Below are 10,712 nucleotides of genomic sequence, written 5' to 3'. Positions count from 1 at the left end.
TTCACTACTACGACTGGCACAAAAAGTATTTTAAAAGTAGGCACTTGAGACACCCAGAAATATGATTGCACCTGTTCCGTCTGAATAAAAAAAAGTATTTTTACACAGAATATTTAATTAAAATTACACTACAATAATTTAAGTGTTATAATTTGAGGGGAAAAAAAACTTGTATATTGCTAGTCATGATATCGTAGGCACACTATTCACACACAGGCTACACAATCTTAAAACGTTTCAGTGATTAAGAACTAATATTATAACTGTTAAATACCAGTTTGTTTTGATAATATACTTTTTTGATAAAACCCACACAATTTAATCCATGAGGTTACTTATTTATTTTTCTCAAAATATCTGAAATAAAAGTGTGATTTATACAGTTTGATGGTGTTGGTATTGTGTGTTCACACAGTTCTGATTGATGTCTGGAGTTTTGCACATCATACATAGAGAGCAAGCTTAAAACAAATTCATGTCCCTGTTGGACAACACTAGATCCAAACCTGGAACGAGTGTTAGGAAAATATTAAATTACAAGAGGAAAGAAAAGACACACAATTTTTAAATATCTAAAGTTCAGTGCAATTAGTACTGAGGAAACATTTTAATTTTGAATGGCTAAACGTAAGTAAGGTCACGGACAAGATCTGTGGTACATCAATCAGCACTCTCTACCCTGAGGCAGCATCTCTATCATGTTACTGTTGTGCATCTACACGGCTGCTGTACTGTCCGAGTCCCTTTAGTACACATGCACCATTCCGTAGAGGAAAGTCCAGAACAGCACGTAGGTAAAGAGGCCGCCCACGAGGCCTCCTGTAAATAGCAGACGTCGAGATTTGAAGCACTTGTTCCATCTGCGACCGGCTTTGAGGATCAGGAGCAAAGACAGCAGAAAAGAAGCAAGGAAATAAAAGACGAAGCCGTAGAGTCCCGTGAGCCCGAGGATGCCCGCTGTCGCCCCGGACAGAGCAGACACGGACGTGCGGCAGTAGTCGAGCACAGCGTTGTTTCCTCTGACGGCCACCTCACTGATGAACTGCGGTCCCTCGCGTTTGGCTCCTACTGTGGCCATGTTGTGATGTTAAAACACGCTGAGAGGAGACAGGAGAAAGGCGACAAACAGATGAGCACATAAAGCCGGCGAAGAGATCATACATTCATACGTGAAACCCCCTCCTCCACTTACCGTTAGGGTCAAGCAAGATATTGATAAACAAGAAATGAAGCGTCAGCCTCCGCGATTCAAGAAAGCATAACTTACATTAAACACTCGAACATCATAAACTATTTGTTTAAGACTATATTTCAACTCGGAATGTATTCAGCAAATTGGCAAATTCTGGATAAAACAGCCGTGTGTCATTCTCGGTCAGCCATTTTCTCGCAAAGCACCATGGGACTTTTTAGATAAAAATCTAGTTCTAATTTTATTTAATATTCACGCCCAGCTTGTACTTCTCTTAAAACAAAAATATGTCTAATACACGTTTATGTGAATAACTCTGAACAACATTACGAGTTTTAATACTTACTTACTTCATTTACCTTTCACCCACTCTACGGGATCCGCGAAGGCTCAAAATGGTGATGGGATGTAAGAATCATTTGTAAGAATCGGTTCTTTCGAAATGATTTGCGACTCAGGACGTTACGTCTTTGCATGTTCCCAAACAAATAAACTTTTTTGTTTGTTTGCTTGTTTTTTCTGTATTATTATTGTTGTTGTTGTTAAGGGTGTTTATCAAGACGACATGTTCAAAAGACACGGTTCTTGAACTGAACAAATTCAGTCCGATTCTTAAATGAATCATTCAGAACAGTTTTGTGAACCGGTTCAACATATTCATTGAAAAGACTCGAAACAAGAGCGATTCGTTTCGTTCATCATTCGGACATCACTAGTTCTGGCCGTGGACAACTAGAAACGCAGTAATAATATTTAGAGCTGTTTATTTTCGTATGCAATGACATATAAATGACATATACTGCACATGTTCCACTGACTGTACAAAAGTAGAGGTCATGGCGACATCACTCAGTTGTTCTGCTGACTTTGTTCTCGGCATGGATCTGGGCACCACATCAGTTAAAGTCGTGCTGCTGGAGGCGCAGTCCAACACAGTGACAGACAGCAGGAGTTTCCCTACAAACTCTGATATCAGCTGCACCACAGACACACATGTAGGTAACAGCTATTTGAGCAGTAAAGCGATGGCAGTCAAAATACACAGTTAGACTATACAGAGAAATTAACCTCAAGAAGTATTGTGAGAAAACACATGTCATGTGCAATGTGTTTTTGGTTCTACATTTTGTGAGGTTTGTTTAATGTTTTTTTTAACCCTCCTGTTACCCTCGAATCTAGTAACATTTGTTACCCTCTGGGGTCCATTTGACCCCAGCAATTTAAACCTCCAGAATATGATTTTTTTTTTTACAAAAGTTTATGTCTCAGGTCATTTATGTCTGACAGCATATCTGGTGGGCCCTGGAACCATTTTGATGACATTAGCAGCACTATGGCTATCCTGTCATTCACTTGGTGGGGCCATAATAACGTGAACTACTAGTGGTTCTCGCAATACTACAGGTATGGTTTGGTTAGGTTAGATTAGAGCCCTAAATCAGAGGGAAGTTGTTTGAATGTTACATTCAATATATAAAATTATAGCATGTTATAGTGACCTCAATAAAACAACCTAAACAAATGGGTGTAACATTTTTATATTTCTTATGTTTTATACAGCTAAATGAGCCTGGGGTCAAATTGACCCCAAGGAACACAGATGCTACAAAATGTGTACAGGACATTGGAAAAATATCATCATGTTAATTTTATGTTTAAAGAGTTGTCCCCATTAAATTAGGAAAAGTCATTCAATCTAAAGCAAAAAAAAAAATGATGTCAATCGTGTTTTTACAGACGTTAAACATTGAATGGGGTCAAATTGACCCCAAAGATAATAGGAGGGTTAAACAAACTTTTTATTTATTGTTGTTGTAATAGGCCAAAGAGCAGGATCCTGCACTAATAATTGCCGCTCTGGACCAATGCATGGACGCTTTACCCAAAGACAAGCTGAAAAAAGTCAAGTGCATTGGAGTATGTGGACAAATGCATGGCATTGTGTTGTGGAAATCTAAATCAGGTTAACATTTAACACATTGAACGACTACTAAAAGCATGTTTAATGCTCCTGGTATTGTGGTGTGGCACTGTAATTAAAAAATGTATACATTTAGATGGTATCAATACTTATACTGTTATCCATCTCCATTAGGCAGCGAATGTCTAAGTAAAGATGAATCTATTAGATTAATTCCCAAAGACGCCAGTCAGCTGATCACCTGGCAGGATGGGCGCTGCAGCGCTGACTTCCTGTCTTCCTTACCTAAACCAGACTCCCACCTGAGTGTGGCCACTGGCTTTGGTTGTGCCACCATTTTCTGGTATATGAAACACAGGTAGAATCAATCTCAAGATTTCAGACTAAATTATGTCAGCAAAAATCCAGTTGCTCCACTCTGAATTCTTTTAATTATACGTCATTTATTCAGGCCAGAGTTCCTGTCAGGCTTCAGTGATGCAGGCACCATCCAAGACTATGTGGTTTCCATGTTGGGAGGCCTTGACAAGTGTGTCATGACTGGACAAAATGCTGCCAGCTGGGGTTACTTCAACACAACCACCAACCAATGGAACACACAAATGTGAGTCAAGTCAGATATTATATTTACTCTCGACAGGGGTGGCCTTTGCAATTCAGAGGTGGCCGTTTAAAAAAAAACAAAAAAAACAAGACTGTTGTATTTAACAACGTTATCGCATATTTCACTCTTAATAGACTATTTTTAAACAAAGTCTACCAGACATTCTCTTTGATGAGCACTATTATTACAGTCACGACCGAAAACAAAAATGGCATTCAATCTTTGTCACTCTCTCAGCCACTCAGGTAGCACCATGGAAAGCGTAATGACCAGGCATTGAGAGCAAAGAAATAAAAATGGAATTCATTCAGGGACAAAGCAGTCTTTGAGTGAGTCCTTGGGCAGGCGCAACGCCGTCGCAGCATTTGAGCATTAGAATATAATTTTCATGTCCAGCGCCACGTTGTTTAAATAGCAAATGCACTCACGCCCATCTGTTTGCCCATGGGCATGCTGGTCTGAAAACAAGGTGTGCCTTGTTGGCACGTTGCCATTTTGAGGCAACTGAAACAAATGCGCCATTGACCAACAAAAATCTGGGGTCCGTTCTTCGTACCTCGCTAACTCAGTTAGCAGGATTTGATTGTTGACGATTTGGCATGATCTTGGATTGTTTGGTTCTTCGATGCCCATCCTGGACTTGCTGTCATAGCAACAGGTCCGTAAGCTTAAACCTGCTCGCGAGCAGGATTATTTCATGTAAACAGGATTAGATTACAACTTTTTAAGTGGCGTTGATATTTAAAATGTGTCCCAATCACTGATATTTTATAACAAGAATTATAAAACTCTTTGCCAGGGGCAATAATCATTTTAAAAAAACAATAATAATATAAAAATGTATTTGAAAATAATTTTATAATGTTGTGTATAATACAGCGCAGAGCCTTGACCCTTAAGAAACTTAAATTAATGCTGTCACGTAACAAATCTGTTCCAATTTGAATTAAAAATTAAATGAATTGCTAATTAGAACATTGAAATAAAAATGTTAAGGGTGTACAAATACTATAAAATCGTGAATATAAATAATTGGGAATCATGTTTAAAAAAAAACTGTGCACATTTCATTTATCTATAACTTTTATGTTGTTTTGGTCGCTTGGCTGTTTCCTTATAAAGGTCCAGAAATTCGTTGTGTTTTTTTATTTTTATTTATCAAGTTTTTTGCCTGATGGCATTTTTAATTATATGATGTCATTACGTTGCTGTCTTGCCGCCAGCCAATCGCTGCTTTACTGATCGTGGTTTCGAGTATCGATACATCTGCCCCATTCAGGGAACACAAGAACGCGCAATAATCTTAGATAACTTAATCCAGATATTTGAATCCAATCCGCAAATTAGTTTGAAGAACCAAATTAGCCAGAGATCAGTTATCACGATTAAAAGTTCTGGGATCTGTCAAATCATCTCAGATGTATTGAGCGAGGTACGAAGAGCGAACCCCTGGTCTAAAGTCAATAGCGTAGTATTTGTTTTGGTTATTTAAAGGGTGCGTTAGTAATATGCGCATATAGGCGGGTACACAACTCGCGTACACTCTTCTGGTTACACACACGGGGATGCACAGCAACACACAAATATTAAAAATAAAATGTTTCAAATGTAAAAGATTATTATTGTGTACATAAAGATAAAAATGCCTACATGACATAATGGATAGTCATTGCATGCATCAGAATGACCTATTTGCAGTAATGATGAATCTGAAATTGGCTAATTATTTGACCAATCGTGGCAATACACATGTATTTAAGTCGTCATGTAAATAGCAAATCCGCCATGGTGCAAGTGCACCTGGCTTTTAAAGGGAATGGGAGATGAGACTTTGATTGGTTTATTGCACGTTATGGCCAAAACAAACCCATGGCTCATTAAGAGAATGGGGACAACCCTTTTAGACCATGCGCCTGGCACGCTGACCATTTTTCCAGTTGTTAAACTAGCAAAAGTGGTTTCGGAGACGCCCTAAGTGCACCTGCGCCATGCGCTTCAGACCATGCGCTTAAATCGTTAAAATAGGGCCCCTTGAGTCCCTTTACTGTGAATCTGTTTAGAACTGTTTTAATGGCATAACAGAGCAAAAGCAGACAATATTCTGTGTCTAAAATGTAAGTCACCAACTGTTGTATAAAATCAATATCACATTTACATAGTGTTGATATAGGGGAAAACAGCACTCTTGCCCGTGCATGGTATTGCTTAAAATGTTTAAAAAAATGCTGTTAAAAATATTAAAAACAAGAACTTATACTAGGGAGATATTTTCACCCATTTGTTGAATTTTATTAATTCCCCCATTGATTTCCGCCCCTGATATGTGGGGCATGATAGCAGGGGGCAGGGCTCATTTTGAGCACAAGCAGAAGCCCCTTCTATTGCGAGTACCGCTTCAAGTGAAACTGACTCTTAACTAATCTATGATGTTTAATATTATTCTGTGTTGAATTGAATGACTGTGTTTGGATGGGTCTCTGCAACATCATGAATTGACTGGGTTTATATATTTATTTTTTTATTTTATATATCCTCCAGTCTGAAGGATGCAGGTTTCCCTGTGCACCTCTTGCCTGTCGTGGTGGAGTCAGGAGCTGTGGCTGGTTACACTTCCTCTGAGTGGTACGGCATCCCTGCTCACACACCGGTCGGGGCGGCTCTGGGAGACTTCCAGTGTAGCGTGTACTCCTGCATGATTGACAAAGGAGTTGCAGGTACAGTTTGGATTAGATGCCTCTTTTTTAGTTCTCTTTTCTAAAATGCATTGACTTGGTCTGTAAATGACCTACAGACTATTGTAGTTTTATCAGCTACATACAGTACACACTCAATCTGAGGTCAGTTTACGTGTTTACTAGTTCAGCCTCTAGGTGGAGGTGTTATGCGATGAGCACATGTAAACAAGGCAGATTTTGTACTCAGATTTCAGCGTCCTCTCTCAAGGGCATGGGCATGAGAGATATTATCTGTTTTATGGGTTCTTGTAAATTGGATATTTTTGCGCAGCAGCTCAAGCTTATGCTAAAAAGAGGACTGTATAGTATTTTAAATACTTAAACTTGATTTGTTTACTTACCTTCTTGATTTTGTCTGTGTTCGGCCATAATAATGTTTACCCATTTTGTTAAAACCAAAAAAATGTGCTAAATATTTTATCTACCTGTCATAGATGGTTTTGATTTAATATATGTCAGCACTTTATAGAAAGGGTTACATTTATTGGGCAATGGGGAAATTATGCCGAATGTGCTGTACATATTACCAACACCAATACTTTTAGCTATATGATTAAAAAAATGTATATGATTTTGTAGGTTGCACAAAACGGTGTAGCAGCTAAACCAGCACATGTGTGGGCTTGAGTACTGTGTTGTGGACTGTAGCATTTTTACTTAAACACTACTGTTCAAAAATATGGGGTCATTAAGTATTTATTAGAAAGAAATTAATGGTTTAATTCCACAAGGATGCATTCAATTGATCCAAAGTGACAGTAAAGATATGGTCCAACTTTTTATTAGGTGTATTTAACTACTATTAACATTTAAATCAATCTTTCATAAAATGCACTGTTTATTTACCGGTTTTTACATTGTATTTATATATATTTTTTTAAATACCTGCATGTAATAACAACTGTAAATAATTTCTGTATTTACTTCTATAATAACATTTATATAACCCACCCTTAAACCTACCCATACCACCAAACCTGTGCCTAACCTTACCCGTACTACATTGTACTTATTTTTTGATGTAAGTACATAGTAGTTAAGGACACCTAATATAAAGTGTGACCAAAACGATTTCAATTAAAAAATAAATGCTGTTCTTTTGAACATTCTATTCATTATACAATCCTGAATAAAACAACATGTATAAGAACGAGACTTTCAAAAACACAAAAAAATCTTACAGACCTCAAACTTTTGAACTGCTGTGTACATAAGGCAGATACACACTCAAAGTAATTGTGGATTATGTTAAATCACTAGTGCTGAACATGAGCACTTCAGCCCAGCTGACGTTCGCCATGCCTGCAGAGTTCAGCCCTCCCAGTTCCCCAGACGCCCTTACACCCATCGCTTATTTCCCATACTTGCACGGATCCTATCTGGCAGTGGCCGCATCACTTAATGGAGGCAATGTCATGGCCACCTTTGTCAGAATGCTGGACTCATGGATGAAAGAATTTGGTAAATCAACAATTTTTAACCTTTTTAACCTTTGACTTTTTATATTGTAGGTGAATCATTTATTCTTTTAAATAGAGCCCAAACAAGTGTTGTACTAAAATACACTATTACAAATAAAGGGGGTTTTCACAGCAATGCCATAGATTAGAAGAGCCATTTTGGTTCCTCAAAGAACCTTTTAGTGATCAGTTTTTAGAACATTTTAATAATGTAAGGCCCTGTTTACATGAGTGTGTTTTTGTTTTAACACACCGTTTTAAAATGAAAACGATTCCACTGCGTTTCAGAAATGATCTCCGTCCACACTACATGACCGAAAACGCATGTCATGACCATTCATGCACACTGGGCATGCGCGTAAAAGTGCAATCATTTGCTGATTGCTCTAATAATAGCTTGCCTCTTGCGCAAGTAGGTAGCTGCTGCATTATAAAATGCTGAGTATAACTGCAAAATGGCTGCTTAAAAGGACAACAAAGTCAGCAGAGCTTGCAGTTCCGTCTCCATTTTATTGTTTACACGGTCTTCGAGGCTGGTCTGTTACAGAGCCGTTACTTGAGAGTGACGGCTCTGATCTGTTACTGTCGTGTTCCGGTAGTGTAATGTGGGAAGCCACGCCATCGCTTTCAAAGGTGTTCATTTTTGTCCGTTTACACTACATTGAAATGCAACCCCTGAGTTTCCAAACTAAGGCGGCTCTGAAGCGTTTCGAGGGATGAAAACGCTGGTGTAGTGTAGACGACAGGTGTAACCGCAGCAAAAGTTATGCGTTTTAAAACGAAAATGCACTAGTGTAAACAGGGCCTGAAGAACTTTTCTCCACTTTAAAGATTTTTTTGTGTAATGGAAAGGTTCCATGGATGTTAACCCTTTATGGTACGGAGTTTTCCATATGGCAAGAATTAATTTCTACCCATTTTCTTGTTATTCAGAAAAGTATACAATATATTGCACTATGGGAATTAAAAGGGCAGACCTTAAGGTAGCCAATGATGTGCTGTTTTTAATTTAAATGACATTTGAATATCCCTCCAAAACTCTTTCCTGCTGTCACCCTCACACGGAAGACACCTGTTGAAGTGCTCCAGAAATTGCTCTATTAACCTCATATTAACCAGAGTGCTCTAAACATCTCTTCTCAAGGGGGAGTTTTTTGCAGCATCTCTGGAAAGTAAATTAGATATTTGTATACACAAATGAACTTTGTCTAACATAGTTTTACTGTAAATTGAGAAAATATCAATGTTTCCATTTGGCAACGCTGTAGCACAGTGGAATTGCAGTAATGTATTTCCCCATTGGGATTTTTAATAGATAGTAGCATCAATAATATGATTGCAGTTATTTATTTATTTGAAGTGTTTATTGTAATATAGTTGTATTTATGTATAAATAGCATTGTCTTCTTTTCAGAAAATTTAAACATTTGCGGAAAGAGCTATAGGAAGAGTGTTAGCTCTTACATGTGATGAGAGCCATTTTGAAGGTCAAATGATAGCGATCTACTTATTTTTGGTTTGCATTAGTTCCAAGTATATACAAATGTGCATTTAAATAGAAGAGAAAAAAATAATTTATAGAAAAAACATTTTTTTGACCATTTTCCATTGTGGTACAGCGTTACCATATAGCAACGTTTAAGTACTCCCTCCCCCCAAAAAACTTTTTTTTTTCAAAAATTTCTATGATTGAAGCGATTTCATGTCATAAAAACTTATTAAAAATATTTCATGGTTAGTACATAATGCATACCAATAGAGGGTTAAAGGTTCTTAATGGGACATTAGATCTCAATAAAGAACCTTTATTTTCGAGAGTGTTGTATTCTCGTTGCATGTTTTTGGTCCTCAGGTGTATTATTCATTGTTTTATCTCACAGGATTGGAAGTAAACGAGTCCAGAATCTATTCCCAGCTGATCCAGTCTGCCTTGGCACAGCCTAATACTGACCTAACCGTGACTTCGACGCTACTGGGAGAGCGGCATGACCCCACCAAGAGCGCCAGTGTCTCACAAATCTCGCCCTCTAACCTCTCTCTGGGTCACGTGACTCGGGCTGTGTGCAGGGGCATTATTGAAAACTTGGCCACTATGATGCCCCCTCAGAGCCTGCAGGCTGCTGGGGTGAGGTGTATTATTGGCAGTGGCAGCGCTTTGTCATGTAACCCCATTCTGCAACAGGAAGTGGAGAGAGTGTTTCCATTTCCTGTAGTCTACGGAAAAGATGTGGACTCAGCAGTTGGAGTTGCCATGGTGTTTAATGACCAAACATAAGAAGACACAACAACACTCAAGATCAGCCTGTGACGCCACGACTGTTTTTCTGTATTGTTAAATGCATAAATAATTATGTTTTTGTTATTAAGTGTATTTCATTTTAAAATGTTTTAATACTAGACATCCATCAAATTATACATTTTCCTTTAATTGTATGCTATATCATTAATTTAACTTATTGATTCATTTTTTGACTGTCAAGGGTTACATTTTTTATCCACTAATTTACACTCATTGTACAACTATTGCATTGTGTGCGAAGAATATTTCTGAATTCCATTAAATGACTGAACAAAGCCTTGAAATCACAAAAATTGTTTACAATGTTCAGTGGCATTTCAGATGTTAATAAACACTGGATTCTGATGCATCAAATGTCATGTTTTTATTCCAATTCATTTGATATAATTGAGTTTATACCGTATATTACATGTACTGCATATGGCTATAATGGAAGTTTGTTTGTTTCTTCAAATAAGATAAAGAAGAGTGAATTGTTTACCACACGTGCCTTAAGAATCG

At 37.8% G+C, this 10,712-nt stretch overlaps 2 protein-coding genes across 5 annotated transcripts; one reads left to right on the top strand and one right to left on the bottom strand.

The window, feature by feature from the left end:
* Positions 1-333: 333 nt before the first annotated feature.
* Positions 334-1,375, bottom strand: emc6 (ER membrane protein complex subunit 6). Of its 2 annotated transcripts, none has more exons than XM_079814775.1 (2): positions 1,268-1,375; positions 334-1,097 (listed from the first exon to the last, which is right to left on the bottom strand). In XM_079814775.1, the coding sequence occupies exon 2, from the start codon at positions 1,076-1,078 to the stop codon at positions 746-748; it is 333 nt and encodes a 110-aa protein (XP_079670901.1). In that variant the 5' UTR covers positions 1,079-1,097; positions 1,268-1,375; the 3' UTR covers positions 334-745. The 2 variants fall into 2 exon arrangements, with proteins under 2 accessions (XP_079670901.1, XP_079670900.1); XM_079814774.1 differs by having other exon boundaries at positions 1,193-1,332.
* A 498-nt stretch (positions 1,376-1,873) lies between these two features.
* shpk (sedoheptulokinase) lies at positions 1,874-10,560 on the top strand. 3 transcript variants are annotated; one of them, XM_079814696.1, is made up of 7 exons: positions 1,874-2,187; positions 3,014-3,094; positions 3,288-3,471; positions 3,565-3,717; positions 6,256-6,431; positions 7,713-7,913; positions 9,793-10,560. In XM_079814696.1, the coding sequence occupies exons 2-7, from the start codon at positions 3,058-3,060 to the stop codon at positions 10,185-10,187; spliced, it is 1,146 nt and encodes a 381-aa protein (XP_079670822.1). In that variant the 5' UTR covers positions 1,874-2,187; positions 3,014-3,057; the 3' UTR covers positions 10,188-10,560. The 3 variants fall into 3 exon arrangements, with proteins under 3 accessions (XP_079670822.1, XP_079670820.1, XP_079670821.1); XM_079814694.1 differs by having other exon boundaries at positions 3,014-3,155; XM_079814695.1 differs by lacking the exon at positions 1,874-2,187 and having other exon boundaries at positions 2,951-3,109.
* Positions 10,561-10,712: the final 152 nt, after the last annotated feature.

The sequence above is a fragment of the Gobio gobio genome (genome assembly GCF_949357685.1).
Source record: "Gobio gobio genome assembly, chromosome: 4".
In the NCBI taxonomy this organism is placed as follows: Eukaryota; Metazoa; Chordata; class Actinopteri; order Cypriniformes; family Gobionidae; genus Gobio; species Gobio gobio.
Note: the sequence above shows the minus strand (reverse complement) of the source record. Positions and strands in the feature narration are given on the sequence as shown.

Coding starts and splice junctions, on each gene's coding strand:
- emc6 (XM_079814775.1), bottom strand. CDS start 1,078: ATGGCCACAGTAGGAGCCAAACGCGAGGGACCGCAGTTCATCAGTGAG.
- shpk (XM_079814694.1), top strand. CDS start 2,029: ATGGCGACATCACTCAGTTGTTCTGCTGACTTTGTTCTCGGCATGGAT. Junction 3,718..6,255: donor AACCAATGGAACACACAAAT/GTGAGTCAAGTC, acceptor TATATCCTCCAG/TCTGAAGGATGCAGGTTTCC. Junction 6,432..7,712: donor GATTGACAAAGGAGTTGCAG/GTACAGTTTGGA, acceptor TTAAATCACTAG/TGCTGAACATGAGCACTTCA.